General features: G+C 53.4%; 6 protein-coding genes across 6 annotated transcripts; 1 reads left to right on the top strand and 5 right to left on the bottom strand.

Moving 5' to 3' along the window:
* Positions 1 to 370: 370 nt before the first annotated feature.
* Positions 371 to 3,841, bottom strand: BBK36DRAFT_1135398 (ER-resident heat shock protein). Its single transcript, XM_024892631.1, is given in 3 exon segments — positions 371 to 535; positions 548 to 3,630; positions 3,693 to 3,841. The coding sequence occupies 2 exon segments, from the start codon at positions 3,517 to 3,519 to the stop codon at positions 481 to 483; spliced, it is 3,027 nt and encodes a 1,008-aa protein (XP_024749707.1). The 5' UTR covers positions 3,520 to 3,630; positions 3,693 to 3,841; the 3' UTR covers positions 371 to 480.
* A 1,915-nt stretch (positions 3,842 to 5,756) lies between these two features.
* Positions 5,757 to 7,104, bottom strand: BBK36DRAFT_1119590 (hypothetical protein; the record flags this gene model as incomplete). Its single annotated transcript, XM_024890607.1, has 4 exons — positions 5,757 to 6,199; positions 6,264 to 6,768; positions 6,845 to 6,872; positions 6,935 to 7,104. The coding sequence occupies 4 exons, from the start codon at positions 7,102 to 7,104 to the stop codon at positions 5,757 to 5,759; spliced, it is 1,146 nt and encodes a 381-aa protein (XP_024749706.1).
* A 1,175-nt stretch (positions 7,105 to 8,279) lies between these two features.
* On the bottom strand, positions 8,280 to 8,739 carry BBK36DRAFT_1119505 (hypothetical protein; the record flags this gene model as incomplete). The annotated part of the gene is made up of 4 exons (XM_024890597.1): positions 8,280 to 8,306; positions 8,368 to 8,449; positions 8,529 to 8,560; positions 8,644 to 8,739. 4 exons carry the CDS (start codon positions 8,737 to 8,739, stop codon positions 8,280 to 8,282), a joined length of 237 nt encoding a protein of 78 aa, XP_024749705.1.
* Positions 8,740 to 9,029: 290 nt separating this feature from the next.
* BBK36DRAFT_1119627 (Prefoldin, subunit 4) lies at positions 9,030 to 9,670 on the top strand (the record flags this gene model as incomplete). The annotated part of the gene is made up of 4 exons (XM_024890611.1): positions 9,030 to 9,056; positions 9,119 to 9,244; positions 9,310 to 9,377; positions 9,478 to 9,670. 4 exons carry the CDS (start codon positions 9,030 to 9,032, stop codon positions 9,668 to 9,670), a joined length of 414 nt encoding a protein of 137 aa, XP_024749704.1.
* Positions 9,671 to 10,375: 705 nt separating this feature from the next.
* On the bottom strand, positions 10,376 to 13,296 carry BBK36DRAFT_1119462 (hypothetical protein; the record flags this gene model as incomplete). The annotated part of the gene is made up of 2 exons (XM_024890592.1): positions 10,376 to 11,901; positions 11,970 to 13,296. 2 exons carry the CDS (start codon positions 13,294 to 13,296, stop codon positions 10,376 to 10,378), a joined length of 2,853 nt encoding a protein of 950 aa, XP_024749703.1.
* A 638-nt stretch (positions 13,297 to 13,934) lies between these two features.
* On the bottom strand, positions 13,935 to 15,566 carry BBK36DRAFT_65948 (glycosyltransferase family 90 protein; the record flags this gene model as incomplete). Its single annotated transcript, XM_024898455.1, has 1 exon — positions 13,935 to 15,566. One exon carries the CDS (start codon positions 15,564 to 15,566, stop codon positions 13,935 to 13,937), a length of 1,632 nt encoding a protein of 543 aa, XP_024749702.1.
* Between the last annotated feature and the right edge of the window lie 1,132 nt (positions 15,567 to 16,698).

The following is a 16,698-nucleotide window of genomic DNA, read 5'->3' as shown; positions in this document are numbered from 1 at the left end:
TTGAGGTCCTAGGGGTCGAGCATTCACAGAGGTGAGGGCTTGCACGACACGGCTTCTCTCCCCCTTACAACATGGCGTTGCCGTTCTTGAGTAACACGAGCGGGATACTACTCAAAACACAATCTTTGGGTTATGCATAAACGGGTAATAACACCTTACATACAGCTTCCCGAAGAAAATAAGTTGATACCAGTATGGCTATGGGAGGCGGATTGACAGATGCGTTGGGACGAGCTCTCGTCTGGTCCTACGATTCCCCAGTGGGAGCGATGGTTGCTACTCCTTAACATGCCCGTCATTACAAGCAGCCACTGACCATCACAGTATCCAATAGCCCTCCTGAAACATGCAATTTTAGTTTCAAATTTCAAAGCCCATCTATCTAGGTCGCAAAATGGTGATCTCTTTTTTCGTATCATATTGACTAAGTATATACTTTAAACATAATGTATCAGTAACGCTCTTCAGCCTGCCCGCACCTTAGAGCTCGTCGTGGCCCGGCTTCTCTGTATCCTCCGCTGGCTTCTCTTCCGCCCGTTGGCCTTCAGGCTGTCCGCCCTCCGCCTGCCTGCGGGACTCTTCCTCCTCCTTCATGTACTTCTTGATGAACTCCTCCAGCTCCTCGTTGGAGAGAGGCTGACTTCCCTCGGGAAACTCAAACGTGGGGCCGGCCTTGTCGGCGCTCTTCGTCTTGTCCTGCTTCTTCGCCTTCTTGCTCTTGGTGGGCTTCTTGGGCTTGTTCTTCTGGTAATTGGTATAGCTCTTCAGTGCGAGGTCCAGGCTGGCCTTGTCAAGCGCATCTCGCCTGGCAATCAGCTCGCTCACGATGAGGATGGGCTCTTCGGTGAGAGGAATGTCTGCCTGTTGGCGCTCGAGCGTGTTCAGCCACTCCAGAGTCTCCTTGTAGAGAACCTCAAGTGTGTCAATTTCCTCAGAGTTGTGCAGCGGAGGCACGACCTCTTCAGGAACGGGCTTGTCCTCAGCCTCTTTGGAGCTATCGTCCTCGTCCTCGAGTCCTTCAAAGTCGTTGCTCGTCGTTTCGGCGGCAGCACTTGAGGTGGTCGATTCTGCCGACTTGGCCGAGGCTGTGGCTTTCCATTCGTCATACGCAGCAATCTGCCCACGGACAGTGTCAATAAACACGTTGGTGGTGTTGAGAATGTTCCTCAAATCAGTAATCAGACCAGGCCGCTTCTCAGCCTCGTCCAAACGGTTCTGAATCGGTGCCACGAGATCTTGCAGAGCCTTGAGCTTCGCAACGAAGTCGTCTTTCGTGGCCGCATCTCCCTCCTCATAGAGCCAGTCACTTGCTTCGCTAGCCTTTTCGGAAAGCGTCTGTCGCTCCGCCTCAGTAGACGCGGAGATGAAGGCTTCGTTATCAACAAGATCACGGACCTTGTAGGTGAATGCTTCGAGCTGGTTCAACGCCTCTTCGCGCTGCAGCCTGGCCTTGTCGGAGGCGGCAAAAGCCTTCAGTCGATCCTTGGCCTTGGTCCACTCAGTCTTGGTGAGCTGAGGGATTCCAGCCTTCTCCAGCGAGACTTCAACAGGGATAGAAACCATCTGCTTCTTCTTGACCTCCTCCTTTGCGGCATCCGTGGATTGAGTAGCATCCCCGGACTTGGTGCTGCTGGTGGGAGATGACGTTGTCGCAGAGCTGGCCTCCTCCGTCTTGGCCTCGGAATCCGTAGACGCATCAGCATCGTCCTTGTCGCCTTCGGCGAGGGGCTTCTGATCTTTCTTCCCGAAGCCAAAGAGGTTCTTCACGCCGTCGACGAAGCCTTCTTTTTCAACGACTTCAGCCTCGCATTCGACAAAGGCCTTGACAATCGCAACTTCGCCGTTCTCGGTACGGAGCTTGGCGGCAGCCTTGAACTGAACGCCAGTATCGGCACACGTGGGATACTTCTCTTTCAGAGCAGCAACAGATGCAGTCAGGTTCTTGGTCGAGAACGACTTGACGGGCTTGTCTTCGCCGTCGACTTGCTGGTAGAACGAACCAGTAAAGTCCTCCTGCTCCGTGAAGGTGACCTCCTTGGCCGGGCCGCCGAGGGGCGATGGGGCTGTCCAGAGTCGTTGGCGGTGGACCTTGCCGTTGGCGGCTTTCCAGGTAATGCCCGCTGCGTAGTTGGCACCCTCAGAGATCCTAATCTCCTTGACGCGAAAGCTTGGGCTGAGCTCAGCAGCCCGGAAAGCAGCACCAAACACGGCAGCCTCGTCAGAGTTGACGTTGGTTCGAATCTTGTCTCCGGAGCCAAGCGCCTTCTCAATGGCCTCTCGCACAAAGGGAGTACGAGTCGCACCACCGTGAAGGATGACGGAAGTCAGGTCGCCAATCTCGAGGTTAGCTGCCTTCAGAGCGTCTTTGATGGCAGCGCCAACTCGCTCCACATGAGCGTTGGCCATAGTCTCGAAGTCGGCTCGAGAGATCTTGTACTTGAAGTCGACATCCTCGTACAGACCTTCAAAGCTGGTCTGGGTGTTCTGGTTGGCGCTCAGGACGTGTCGGAGACGCTCGGCTTCTTTGCTCAGCTTCGCAATGGCGCGGCCATGAGACTGAACTTGCTCGGCGGTTGCCGAAATCTTCTGAGCTCCCTTGGATTCCACAAACTGAGCAATCATGTCGTCGACAATCAGCGAGTTGAGAGAGTCTCCGCCGAGGGTTCGGTCCCAGCCGCTGCCGAGAACCTGGATCTCCTGAACCGTCTTGTTGAACTTGCCGACGTCCTTAACGGTACGGCTTTGGAATCTCATAACCGTGGCAGTCGTAGAGCCCGCTCCCATGTCAAAGACCAAGTGATATTCCGGTTTGGCGCCCTCGTTGATGTTGGGGAATTGGCGGCTAGTAGCATAGTTGAGGCCCACGGCCAGTCCGTCGCTAACAAGGCTGAGAACCTTGAAGCCGGCGAGCTCCGCTGCCATTTGCAGGGCTCGCTTCTCCTCGGTAGTGTAAAACGGGGGAACGGTGAGCACGATTGAGCGGATCGAAGAGTCGCCACCAGCGGTAACCTCTGCATTCTTCTGGATGCTCTGAAGCTCCATAGCCAACAGCTCCTCCACCATCCAAGCCTCCTCTTCGGGAGACAGCGTCTCCGTCTTGAACGCAGCAGTTCCCCGTGTGGGGTGCGCCTGTAGTTTCAGCGCAGGATGCCTAGCCGCATATTCTTGAACAATGGCATCCCCCACCGGCAGTCCAAGGAGAGGCTTCAAGTTCGGGTATACTTCGCCGGGGAATCGTGCGGCGAGTGCCATTGCGTCGGCGCCATAGCTCCGTTCGGGGTACTGGCCCTCCGGCAAGGTGCCCTTTGCAGGCTTGAAAGCGACGGCCGAGGTTTCTTTCCGTCGAGAATCTTTGGTGAGCACAATTTCAAGCGGGATGCCGGGCTTCACCAGTGCCGCCTTGATGTACTCGGTTCCCAGATCGACTCCGAGAACGGCTGAAATAGCGAGGACATTGGTGGAAAAAAGGAACGCGGCTCCGAGGAGCTTCAGCAACGGTGATTTCCTTGGTGATTTCATGGCCGTGGTAGTATAAGCGCAGGTATCCGACTCTGAAGAAGAACGCTGTCGAGACAGCGAGACCCGGATAGCCAGGCCCAACAGGTATACAAGCCCTCAGGACTGTAGAGGAGGGGTCTGGGGTGCAGAAGTCCAGCTGGGATTTTTATAACAGGAGCTTCGCAGGCCCAAGTAAGATTGCGCCGCACGGCAGATGTGGCCTCAAGCAACACCCTAGCGGGTTTTCAAGCGCTGCCCGTGAGAAGAGGACAAGTTTCAAGTCGACGATGACAAGTCGAGAAGTTGCTGGTCCCTTGATCAACTGCGAGACTGATAGCGGATAAGGCCAGGTGGCGTGCAGATAACTGCTTCCTGTCTGGGACTAACGCGCTGCCCCACGTTTAAGTGACGGCACTGGCATCGAATGGAGGCATCTAGAATTTCGTGCCTTATTACCTAAGGCATCCACCTCCATCTCTCTAACCGCCTCTGGTAAGCGGTCTGGAGACCCCTGCTTCAGCAAGCCATCTTGCTCCCTCCCACCAGACGCCATGGCTTGCACACCAACTTCTTTCGGCGATACCCCAGCCCAGCTCTCTTCTTCCCACCAGGCTTCCAGCGCAACTCTTATATAATAGTTGGCTGCTCCCGCTTGAACAACGGGGCCTCCTATCAGCACGACTGTTTCTACGATGACGATGATGATGGAGACTTCGACGCCATATAACATGGCATTGACGGCCCACTGCCTCCTCTTCGACCTCAGCCTCTCACTTAGTCGCCTGCAAACCAACTACACTTAAACACAACACTCAGCGCCTTCAGCATCAACGAGAATTGAAGCCGCCATCTTATTGATGTTCAACAACATGAGCAGTTCCTATAAACACGCCCCTCTCTCAGCTGGCCGCAGCACTTGTGGGAAGTCCACAGCCACCAAGGGCTGAAGACACACCATGCCAGTGCTATTCTGAGGATGCTTTCATGATTGGCGTTTTCAAGGCTCATTTTCGTCCCTTTTGAGGCACAGAACATGTAAGATGTCATTGATATTGGCGACTTCTCTGCCACAGGGCTTGACCAGACGGTCTCCAGTGTTGGTTATTGATCCGCCCTTCAAAATACAACACGGTCTCCTCATTAAATCACGACAGTTTTGACTAACACCAGGAACGGAGGTTAACAACAACTTTCCCTGCTATGAGCTCCCATGCTGGGAATTGCCCGCAGCAGCGAACCATATATCCTGCCTTGCTTTGCCAAACTACCATTGATACCGGCGAGTTGAGACCACGCAGGAGGACGAGTATCATGCTCAGCTGCCCGCATAGAGTATTGACCAAACGTTGCTGCTATGCAGGAAGATATGGAGAAAGAACCTTGGTGAAGCGTTTTACACAGTTGCTTCCGAGACATTTGCGACTTTGCAGGCATCTGAACTGTTTGGCTCTACAGAGCTGGACTCGTTTCATTTAAGGATTCGTAGAAAGTATACGTAGCTTATCCTTCGTTCACCTGCTTCTGCCCATCTGCACAGCACTCGATGGAAATGTGCATGAAAGTCGGAGACGCTCGTATGATACTCCACAGAAGCACCAACGGCGAGATCGAGATCCATGCAACACTCGTAGGCAACTCTTTATATAGTTTTTTCCTACCACCTATGGATACCAGTAGCCTGCTTCAAAGATGCTGCACGTCCCAAGAGCCATGAGGGATTTACAAAGGTGCTTATTGAAAGAAAAGCCGTCCCAACCGCGTCCCTTTCCGCCAGAATGAACCCGAGAGCCTGCCAGCTTGGGCAAGCTCCAATGCAATGCCTAAAATCACCCTAACTCAGCTCCGCCGATGTGGCCGGAGAAACCAGGTAACGCCATCATGTCGTAATGTTACAATTCACCTCCCAAGGGGGTGTGCAGAGAAGCAAGAGATCTGATCTTACCCACGAACCGCGAGCGCGAGCTCTACGACTCGTTGTTGCGGCGAGGTCCTCGGAAGGGGGCGCCGCCGCGGTCGCCGCGATCACCACCTCCGCGACCGCGGCCACGGCCACGGCCATCTCCACGGTAGCCGCCTCGGCCGCGATACTCGCCTCGACCACGTCCTCGTCCTCCACTGCCCTCGCGATCCTGTCGGCCGCGGTTGCGCTGGACCTGGTGGAATCCGTCGTTGGCATCGGTAGGAGCAGATGGAGCAGATGGACCCTAGGGTGAGATGCGTCAGCCGAGCTCGCGTGAATATACAAAACAAACAAGGCGTTACGAGACACGTACCTCGGTGACAGGGTCGGGGTGGTCGTCAGCCCACGATTGCTTCTTGGCCTCGGCAGGAGGCTCCGCAGAAACCTCCGCAGTAGGTTCCGCACTACCCTCGGTTGACTCAACAGGCTTCTGAACGTCAACCCACTCCTGCGAAATGGAGTTGTCGTGGTTGCTGGTATCCCAGTGGCTCTCAGCAACTGCGTTCGCTGCATCATCCGCAACGTCGGTATTAGCGAGACCGTTGGAAGCAGGTTCGGCTGCCACATGCTCATGGCCGTTGGTGAGGGGGCCATCTCCAGCTGCGATCTCAGTCGCGGCCTCGTTCGCGATGGTAGGATCAGAGACAACCTCGGCGGCGGGCTGTCCCTCGGTCGTGGCGGCAGTGCCTTCGGTGTAGGATGGCGCATTGTAGGTTTGTGCCAGCGTCTTGACGGCGGCATCTGTTGTGATGCGAAGTTAGCAACAAGTCCAAGACGACCCCTCCTTTACGCCCATGGCACATACAAGTTGTTTGAAGCTGCTCTCCAGGGACGCTGAAGATTTGCTCATCAGATCCCTCAATCAGCTTCTTCATGGCAGCGACGGCATTCTCATCACCAGAGTAAATGGCAAGCAGGACACCCTCGATGGCCTGGCTCTCGTCAGACTCGGGATCCTGAGCTTCCTCTCGACGGTAGGCCGCCAGACGCAGGAACTGCGACAGAACCAGAAGGTTGGCGTTCAGGGTGCTTTCAACGCTAGCCTTGAGCTCATTGACTGCCTCCTCCTTGGCCTTCTCGAGCGACTTGGCGAATTCAGCCTTGTCGGCCGCCGCCCGCGCCTGGTACTGCTCGTGGACTTTCTGGAACTGAGCGAGCTGCTCCTCGTACTGGGCCAGCGCAGCCTGGAGGGCAGGCTTCTTCAGAATTTGGGCTCTCTGGTCATTGTTGAGGATCTTCTCGGCGACGAGCTCATCGAGAGACTTGCCAGCGTGCTGGCTGAGCAGGGAATCCGTCTTGGAGGCGTTGGCCTAGAGAAGATGGAATGTCAGCTTCGAGATGCTCGACCGGTTCGGAGCCAGGGTATGACGCAAGTGGGGACCTTACCAGCTTCTTGGCCGTGTTGCGGATGTTCCTGTGTTTCTCTTGTCAGCAGCCGCATTCGTGGCAAGGGGGACGGCCCACGCGGTGTCTTACTTCTGCAGCTCCTTGATGTAGGGGCTCTCGAAGGTCTCGTCCTGAGCCTCAGCTGCCTTGTCGGCGGGGCCAGACTCGGCGCTGGGAGTCGGGGACTCGGTGCGGACCTGGGCCTTTGCGGCCTTCTTCTTGGCCGACTTGGAGACGGGTTGGGTAGCCGAAGCAGCCATGGTCAGGAGAGGGTGCAGAGACGATGGCAAAGAGCTGCTCGCAACCTCAGCAAGGTGTAGATTGTCGTGGGAGGGTGTCCAGCGAACGTGGGTGCGCGCAAGGCTGGGAAACGGGGGGGGGTATGATGATGCGAACACGGGGTGCAGAGAAGAAGCGTTCGAGTCCTAGGAGACGGGATTGAGAGACGCGGTAACGATGACAGGGAGGAGTGCAGAGTGCAGAGACGTGCAGAGTCGGGGAGACGGGGAGAAGTGATGTTCTTTGAGGGGGGTTGTTCAGGTGTGGAGGAGGCTTTGTTTGTGTCGGGTTGTCGTTTTTTTAGCTGGACTTTTAAGGTACCAACCTGGCGTTGGAGGCTGAAGGCGTAGTGAAGTCAATTAGAGGCCCACCCCCTGTTGCAAGCCGGCAGCTGTCACTGTGTCTGCTGGGGGGGCTTGGCTTCTAGAACCAAACAGAAGGGCTCTCGGGCTGCAATTCTCGGCTTTTCAGGGGTGTCGACACTGCTAAATGCTGCAGATTACTGTTCAAACTGCGAATTCTTTGACAATGGCACTCAATTGCCCATTGATCGCACAAACAAAGGCACCAAACGGAGGTGGAGATGTTCTTTGTTGACGTGCTCTCGCTCAATTGCCCCCTCACGTGGCCTCCAACTGCCGGGCCAACCAAGTAAACAAGGCGGGATGTGAGGCATCAACTCGGCGCCTTATTAGCCAGATGCATACGTAGTGCGATCGAGCCTGACGTCGTCAATCCCGTTTGCGCCATCCGTTTAACTTGCAGACGCCTGCTCATCTTTTTGGTTTCAACCTCTATTCTTGAGAGTGTAATGAGTATGTATATACACGTAGTGGGCATATTATAGAACAATTCAGCCCTGCTGAGAATTCCCTTCCGTCCTCTAATGAGATCATGCCCCATTTGCGTATCAAAGAGTCGCAGCAGGGATCTCAAACAGCCAGCAGCCTCAAGATCGAGCACGCCATGGATCGCAGCGCAAGCAGCAGTCCCTTTAGCATCGCCATGGCGTTCATCCTCTCCGAAAAGTACGTTTTCCCTGGCCGAGCAGCAGTACTGTAGCATGCGGCGCAGTGCAGCCAAGCTTTCCACAGCCTAATAGCTCAAGCGAAGAGCCTCGTCCTTGCTCCTTTCCGAATAACATTTTAGTCAAAGTTCAGCCCTTGAACTTGGCCAAGGCATCCTATGAATACACATTAGCACGTATACGGATCACTCAAGGGTGAGAGTTTGGGACGCCATACTCGAGTCGCCTTTCGCACACTCCTGGCGGTCAACCCTCGTTCCCCCGACTGCTTTGCATGTATAGCCGCCTCCTTGATCAATCTGCGGAAAAAATCGTCAACATCTGCACGTTCAAGCAATGCCCCTTGCAGCCACCGAATGCGCCATGGAAAAAACACACCTATTCATAAACAAGACATAATTGAGATAGATCTTGCAATTAGAGTCAGCACTGCCATCGGCTTCGCTTTCTCTTTCCTTTCCACAGAGAAACGCGTCGTCGCTCAGGGCCATACCGTAATGTCGGTGTTTTTCCGAACGTTCATGCCCGAATGCGCCTTGACAATCTTCTTCAGCGTGGCCTTGGGGTAAGGCTTCTTGCCTGCCACCATGGTGGCTGTATGGTGTCGCTTTCGAGATGCCTTGTTATGGTGAGCATGCAGTTGTCATATCTGTTGTCTTTGCCAGCGCGTCTCACGAATTTGTTAGTGGTCGTCTTGTCTCGGTGACTGACTTACAGTGCGTATACGACAACAAGGTAATACTGCACTGTGACCCCACCATAGTTTCATACCCCACCATTCCCTCGGACCCCAAGTTTCGCTGCTCTTGATAGAAGAGCAGAAGCTCCTTGTATAGCCAGGAGAACAGATCGAGCTCAGTCTCGATATCACAGCCAACCATGGCCTCATTAGTGCAGCGCCGAATGGTATGTCCGACAAAACCCCTAGAGACCACACACGTGCAACCAGCTCACAAAGCTCCTTTTAGCTCTCGAAAGAAGACGAGGAGGGAGACGGCGTCGAAGTCCGCCGAGAAGACCAGGACAAGATCAACAGATTCAGCCGCCTTCACCAGCGCGAAATCGCCCTCAAGGAGGAACTACAGCTCAAGAGCGTACGCTTCCTGCCATACAAAAGCCGCGGGGCCATACAAGCTGACACGCGCGCGCACACACACAGAAAGAAAAGGAAGAGCTGGACGACATCTCGACCGAACTCGAACTCGCCGACGAAGACGAAAAGATACCGTGCGCTTTTGTCTCTCCCCTCTTCCTTACGCCGCGATATATATATACGGAAGAAGCTAGTAATGGCTAACGGTTATGGTGGTGGTGTGATGCCCAACAGATACAAAATCGGCGACGCCTTCTTCCATCTCTCTCTCGAACAGGCACAGGAAATGCTCGGCACCGCAACGACGCGAATAGACGAAGAGACGGCCGCCCTGGAAGAAAAACTCGACTCCATCCGCGAAGAAATGACGCAGCTCAAGGTCGAGCTGTATGGCAGGTTCGGCAAGCAAATCAACCTGGAAACGTGAACGAGATAGCACACACGATATCGATTCCCCCCTTACTGCGCCAAACCACGACCCCTTCTCCACGGCTACCGTCATGTATATACGCAATTCAAGAATTTGAACCAATGTCACCCTTTGTTTATGCCAAGGTTATATGATGGAAGAACATATTAGACAGCTCAGCCTGGTAGCCAATGCTAGGATAATGCTATACCTTCAGCCAACGGTCCAGTTATCATACCTGTTCGGCAACAAGAGGTGTATACACTCGGCCTAAAGGCTTTCAAGACCGTTTTCCTCAGATCCCGTGTCAGTTCTTGCAGGGCAATGGGCGATCTGCAACTCTTCATACGGCCTTCTGACACCATTGCTCCATGAGTATGTGCATGCTCACATACGTTTAATGAGACGGGCATTATCAGGTATCAGCATCACAGAGTATAGGATCGCAATGATTGTAGAATATATGACAGCCTAGTATATTCTCTCAACACTTGACCATGACTATCTATATTACACAAGCCATTCTGGATGGCACTCCAGCCGGTTTGGCGATCAATCATCACCCGCAGCGTGAGGCTTGAGGCTCGGGTCGAGCCCCGTACTACCCGTCAATACGATAACCCATATCCATCTCTTCATAGTATTCTGGCTATTATGCTTCAAATCAAGGTAACAAGACCAACCTCCCCTAATAAAAATTTCACTTGTGCCAACTCGTCGCTATCAAGCTCTGAGATTACCCAAGCTGAGAGACTGCGCCATGGATTGGCCAACCCAGGTCAGAGCCAGGTTCCTACTCATTGGTACATCCAATGCCGATTTCCAACGACGCAGCACCCGTACATCACTAATGACTGATATTGATTCAGCCCTTTCTAACTCTTCGTCTGTTTCAATCTCGATTCTCGGCTGATCATGCGGCTGTGAGAAGAGGTCGCTCGTTAAAACACCTTCGGCGCAATGGTCCGGACAGGGCTCCTGCGCTGGCTTATCTAACTCAACTTGCATGCCAGACTTGGCAGCATTTGCTGGACGCGCAAGCTCGAGGACTCCTTCCGTGTTCATTGCGGATGGCGGGCAACATGTGGCTCCCTCAACAGATAAATGTTGCTTCGGAGACACAGTGCCATATTCAGCTGCTCCCTTCGTTGCTGAATCTCGAGGCTCACATGCAATAGACAGCGTATCCGTGCGCACTATCTTGGGCCCGACGTTTTCATCCTGCCGTTCCCAAAGCTGGAATAGTTGAGCTTGTCTCTCGTTGCCATGAGACGGCATCAACTTCCTCAACCCAGACTTGATGGCCTTTCCTAGCTTGCCTGGCCGGAAACGCGACACTGGCTCCGTAACAACAATGGTCGGAACAGATCGTGTATCAGCATCTACTGGTAGCCGTGTATCAGCATCTACTGGTAGCCGTGTATCAGCATCTACTGGTAGCTGGTGAAGGTCAGTGTTCGCAACGCTTGCTTCACCGGAATCAGGAGCCAGCTTTGTTAATCGTCTCGGAGCCTTGGAAAATTGAGATTTCAAAGAGGCATTGGGTGAAAAAGCGCCATGTATATTGGTCGTCCATTGCTGAAGGATCCCCCGCGTGGAACTTTGAGTCTCGTCAAGCATGAGTTCCGAGTGAGGAGTCAGTCTAGACGATTCGAGAGCCCCAAAGTGCCTTGTTCCCAGTGGCTTCTGGTAATCATACACACGCGCAAGCGTCACTGGGTTCAGGTCACTTGGTAAAAAGCTGCCCTCTTCCCCTCGAAAAGCCGAGGATGTGCCAATAGAGGCCTCCAGTCGCATACCAATCGAGTCTTCGCACTCCAGGGCCAACGGCCCGCTCCTTTCGCTCGGAAACCGTCTGCTCGGCGCCGTACCGAAGCTTGTAGAACTGTATTTGGATCTTCTCGGGATCGAGAGGTTAATCTTCGCCATGAATGAACGGCGGCTAGGCCCAACAGAACCTGTGTGAAAGTCTTCCTTGAAGCGGCTGCCAAAGTTCAACGAGGGCTTCTTGCGCGATAGTGCCTCGCCAAACCTCATTCCCACCGTTGACGACTTGACCTCCCGCTGATTGAAAGTCGCGGAATCGGAGCAATCCAAGGATGCTCCATCATCAGAATCATGCACCCGAGGGCAGTTGATTTGAGCACTGCTGGCATTGTTATCCGGAAAGTAGTTATCTGTCGCCGTGACATATGAGCTCATTCCCTCGGATGCCTTTGAATCCTTAATAACAGAGAAATCGCCTTTCCCTGTTGTTGGCTTCGTTAATGCAGCCCATTGCACAGAGCGATAAAATGGGCGTGAGAAGAACACTTACAGCTGAATGGCGAAAGCTCAAGACTTTCCAGGTCTTCTGCGCTAAGATGATGAAAATTCGCCTGCGATCGGTCTGGGCTTGGTTGAAAGCTTGGAAGAACAGAAGGGTAGTTGGAAGAGCTGTGGTCAGCGGGCCTTACTGCAGCCATGTCCAAAGTCCCAGGTCCCACAAGCATATGTCGGCCAAGAAAAGTGGCATCAGCCTCGCTTTCGTCACGGCCATTAGATGAACTGGAGACGAACGATGCGGCTTCCAAACATCTCTCCCGGCCTTGGGCCTTCCCCTTGGTCTTGTTCGGACAACGAATGGGCAACGGAGCATCTGCGACACTATCAATGCCGCCAAAATCCTCCCTGGGCGAGAAGAGTGGGATTATAACATCCCCATCATTCGTCTCGCTGTCTCCGGGGCGGATGGAGCTGCTTCCTGATCGCAAGCCCTGTGCAGCGAGCCAAACGCCAAGAGCAGACTGTTCCTCCCAAGAATAAGCTCCGTGACGAATGTCAAACTCGCTGTCTGCGCCCAACACACGACCCAGACGAGGCACGTTGTACGAACATCCTGCCAATTTTTGGGATGTAGCGCTGTGTGTACTTGGTGGCCGTAAGGGGTAAGTTTGGTCACCATCTTTCGAACCAGATACTGTTGATGTAAATGGAGACTTCGTTAGTCCGTCCAGTACTTGCGAGGAGACACCTTCGTCTTCCTGACCGGACTTGATAGAGAGCGGATCTTGTGCTTGCGCCGAATCCGGCTGAGTCCCGTCTGTGACGGTGACGGTGAATTCGATAGCATCCCTGGGGCCGACCCTTGGCTGCCCAGCGTCAATGAGGGGAGAGAGATAGCGAGTGCTGCGGTGGGATGTATCGCTCGACTCGGCTTTGTTTCCTTCGCTCTTGAGCTCCTCCTGAATTCTCTGATGCCGAAATCGCCTGAGCTCGGCTCTTCGAGCAACTTCCTCCTGGCTGTGACCTGCAGATGCGCGAGACCGACGATTAGCCTCCGTTTCGGGCGAGATGTGTCGGATGAGCTTCGTGCGAACGACATTCAGCGCGCTGCTTGTCTTTGTCAGGGGATTAGATTCTTCTCCTTCGCCGTCGGAGTCGTCCACCACCAGCTGCCCCAGCTCCGTCGGGTCATCCAGGGGCAGCTCAGCAGGCATCAACGACATGTCTCGAGACCGAATCGGCATCTCGATCGAGTGGCGCGGCAGTTGAATAGCGATCCCTCGCCTCATTCGTTGCTCCTCGGGAGTATCAGGGAGCTCAGCGTCACCTGCACACTGTCTGCCTCGACGACGAGAGCCGCAGCAAAAGAAGAGGGACATTCCGTTGTTGCAGAGAATGGGCTCTCGGAGGAGAGTAAATGAGCGTCCGTCGAGGCCGTGTAATAGGTAAGTGTTGACTAAGAGCCTGAAAATGAGAAATCAAAAGCGATTGTGGTTGCTCGTATCAAGGTAGAGAGATAATAAACGATCAGGCTCGGCTCACATTTGCCGTGAATCTTGAGAACGTGACTGAAGAACGTGGAGGGTTGTGAATTGGAGATACTTTACGCCGAAGAAAACAAAGGCCATGGTGACTGCCGTTCTTGGATGCATCTGTAAGAGGAAAGAAGCGACGAGCCCTTGAAGAAACAAGCCTTGAGAGTCTCCCAAACTTGGAGCAGTCTTTGATCTCTCCAGAGTTTCTCTTCCCTGAGACACTTCCTCACAGAGGTAACAGACCCAACCAAGAGCAACAAAAAGAAAGGGGCGGATCGAAGGCGTGACCTTGATCATATACTAACGTATTAATGTAGAGTATGGTGAAATCGAAACATTATTGAAAGTGCTATCCAACGCCGGGGTACCTGCTTATACATGACATGACATTCCCTCACCTGGCACCCAAGGGGAAGATGGTCCTGATGCAACTTCATCAAGAGCAGGCAAGATATTGACCGTCCAAGTATCGCCACAACGAATCACAGCAAGTCGCCGACAAATCCCAGCTTCTCCCTGTTTTCGTCACAGATGCGAGCCCACTCCAGCAGCAGCCGCCAAACATACAGCGCCATGTCTTCTCGCCTCAGAACCTGCTCTGCCCAAACCCGCCCAGACTCCGCAATGAATCGAGCGGCTTCATCGCCTTTCCCTCCCGGCCCGTCGGCGAAAAAGTTGAGGACCGAATACAGATCCTGGAAAGTGTTATCGAAGGGTGCAAAGTGCATCCAGGGTATCAGGCGGTCATCGTGCCACTCGGCATATATCGTCGCCTTGAGAGGCATGCTTGTTGAGCGGAGAAAGCCGCGGTATCGAGCACTGAAAGAGTTGCCGTCGACGTCGGGGAGGAACTTGAAGTCGTATTGTTCCTTCATTGGGATTCGGTCGACCTCATGGTAGTAGGGCACGAGGAAGGGACATTCGTCTGGGGGACAGAGGTTGACGAAGCCAGCATCCGCATTTTCCTTGAGCCAGTGGCCGATCTGCCCGTGAGAAAAACGGTCGCTGTTGTACAGCCTCCGTGATGGCATTTCGAAAGTGGGAGCCCGTTCGTCCTTGTCTTCCATCTGGCTGACCGTCGTGCCGTTGAGCATCTGGAGGAGCCTGTGGCGGTGGAAGTGCTTCCACATATCTTCGCCAGCATGGCCACCAGAAGGCTCCCCTCGCCAAACGACGCCGTCCCTTTTCTTATTCCAGGGGATTCCATGAAACTCTCCTCCGGCGTAGAACTCGTCGTTCACGAGATACATGGCTCCAGGAATGAGGATCTCATTGTTAGCCAACAGCTTAGACCCGCCGAAAAGGGGAATCAGCTCCTCCGTGGAAGACAGGCTGACGGGCCTGACAAAGGTGCCGTGCAGCTGGCGCAAGTAGGGCTGTTGGCAAGGATCCATGGAGGCTCTCCAGTCCTGAACAAAGCCTTTGTAAGAGTGTGACGGGTTCCATTCGCTTGGAAACTCTGCAGGGCCGGTGAAGTCGGAGAGCTGTTCGACGCCGTGGGCAGGTGTATCTGGAGCACAAGTCTTGGCTACCATGTCCCAGAATGACCCATCGTCAAAATTGAGCCATCTGGGATCGTACGGCTCGAGCTTTGCAGCATCGATATCCATCAAGCCTTTGAACTGAGTTGTGACTTCTTTTATAGGTGTCATCTTCCTGCTCTCCTTTTCCTTCTGCCGCAGCTTTGTGATTTCGTCGAAAGGGACAAGTATTCGCGATTCGTCCATGTAATTGATGGGCATGTCGACATCGGGCAAGTGTTGAGCAAATTCACTGACGAGTTCAGTCCAGAGTTGCAGCCATATCACCCTGCCCTCGACGTCTCCCACACCCTCTGCCGTCCCATTACGCACCTTGACAACCCACCACCAGGAACTAGCTCTTCCTGCAATCTCCTCTGCCTTGAGGGACCAGTAGGGGGCCAAGTCGGTATAGATGCGGTCGAAAAAGTCCTCGACAAGGATGGCATTGCTGTCGATGGCAGCCTCAACCCACTTGTCAAAGCCCGGCGGCGGGTGTCTTCCTCTTCGCTCTCGATACCTGGCAGCAGCGCTTGTGAGGTTGCCGCTGCGCTTTGCCATTAGCTCCTCATGACGAGCCTTTGCGTCGATCATGAGTTTCAGTATGGGGTGCTCCAGCCAAGTCGAGAACGAGCCCCGACTCAGTTCGGGTTGAGGATCGTTTCCGAAGTCGGTCCATAGTCTATAACTCGCAAACAAGAAAGCAACCGCAAACAAGGCGATTAAAGATTTAACAGCTGCTTTTGGGTGTAACCCCAGCTGGTTTCGAAGGTTCAACAACATAAAGAACGTGGTGGAAGTGAAGGGACTTAGAACAGCACGAGTAGAGAGCAACAACGAGAAGAGAGGACGGCAAACACAGCCTAACTGAGGACAGACGGCAGAGAGTCAGACATCGTATCGACATTTACTCCGTACTCCGATCCCGACAATTGAACAAGGATCACTTTTTTTATTTGTCAATGGCTTACGCGGCTGTGTGGATGGGGATAGTAGTGGCCGAACATTTCCGCCGAGGGGCCAGATACGAAGTGTTGTAAGTGCTGTGGAGGCTTACACGTACAAGTAGTGACAGGAGACGGTTGTCAGGCCCGACAACGTTAAATTCATGCATCTCCGTTGGTGGACCCTGGGTAAAATAAGGCTAACGGGCCAGTTTCAAACAATCCTCTGCATTGAGTCTGTTTGACGTCTAACTTCAATATCATTGATATACCTAAAGAGAATTTGGTCCTGGCTGCCAACGAGGGAGGATCAAGAAGGGATTTGCCGCTCTCCAGGAAGAGATCAAATCAAGAACTTGCTCGTTACCAAAACTAGGTAAGTGACCATGCACACTTCTCCTTTTTGTGATTAGTCGGCTTGGCTTGGCATTGAGTGACAACACGATACATTTCACACGAGTTCCCATTCCGATGCTGCCAATTGTCAGCCTATCACCACGGGGAAACGAATCCTCCTCCCAATGTTCTCTTTAGGAGATTGATCGACTTCTTGACATGATTCAACTGAATAGCATTGGTTAAGGACTACTTGGCTGGGGAAGTATTATAAATATGTGAGAGTAGTGACTCTACGTCGAACTAAGCGGCTGAAGGACGAGTTGACAGGACCACTCCATCCGGATCTTAATGGCTCAACTTTCCCATCCAAGCATCATCCGAGAAGAGTTGCAAGCCGGTTACAATACTTATTGTCTTGCCTTTTTTTTTTTTTTTTTTTTTTT

The sequence above is a fragment of the Trichoderma citrinoviride genome, assembly GCF_003025115.1.
Source record: "Trichoderma citrinoviride strain TUCIM 6016 unplaced genomic scaffold BBK36scaffold_7, whole genome shotgun sequence".
Lineage (NCBI taxonomy): Eukaryota > Fungi > Ascomycota > Sordariomycetes > Hypocreales > Hypocreaceae > Trichoderma > Trichoderma citrinoviride.
Note: the sequence above shows the minus strand (reverse complement) of the source record. Positions and strands in the feature narration are given on the sequence as shown.

What these genes read in the sequence shown, in the direction of transcription:
- BBK36DRAFT_1135398 (XM_024892631.1), bottom strand. Translation starts at nt 3,519, where the DNA reads ATGAAATCACCAAGGAAATCACCGTTGCTGAAGCTCCTCGGAGCCGCG.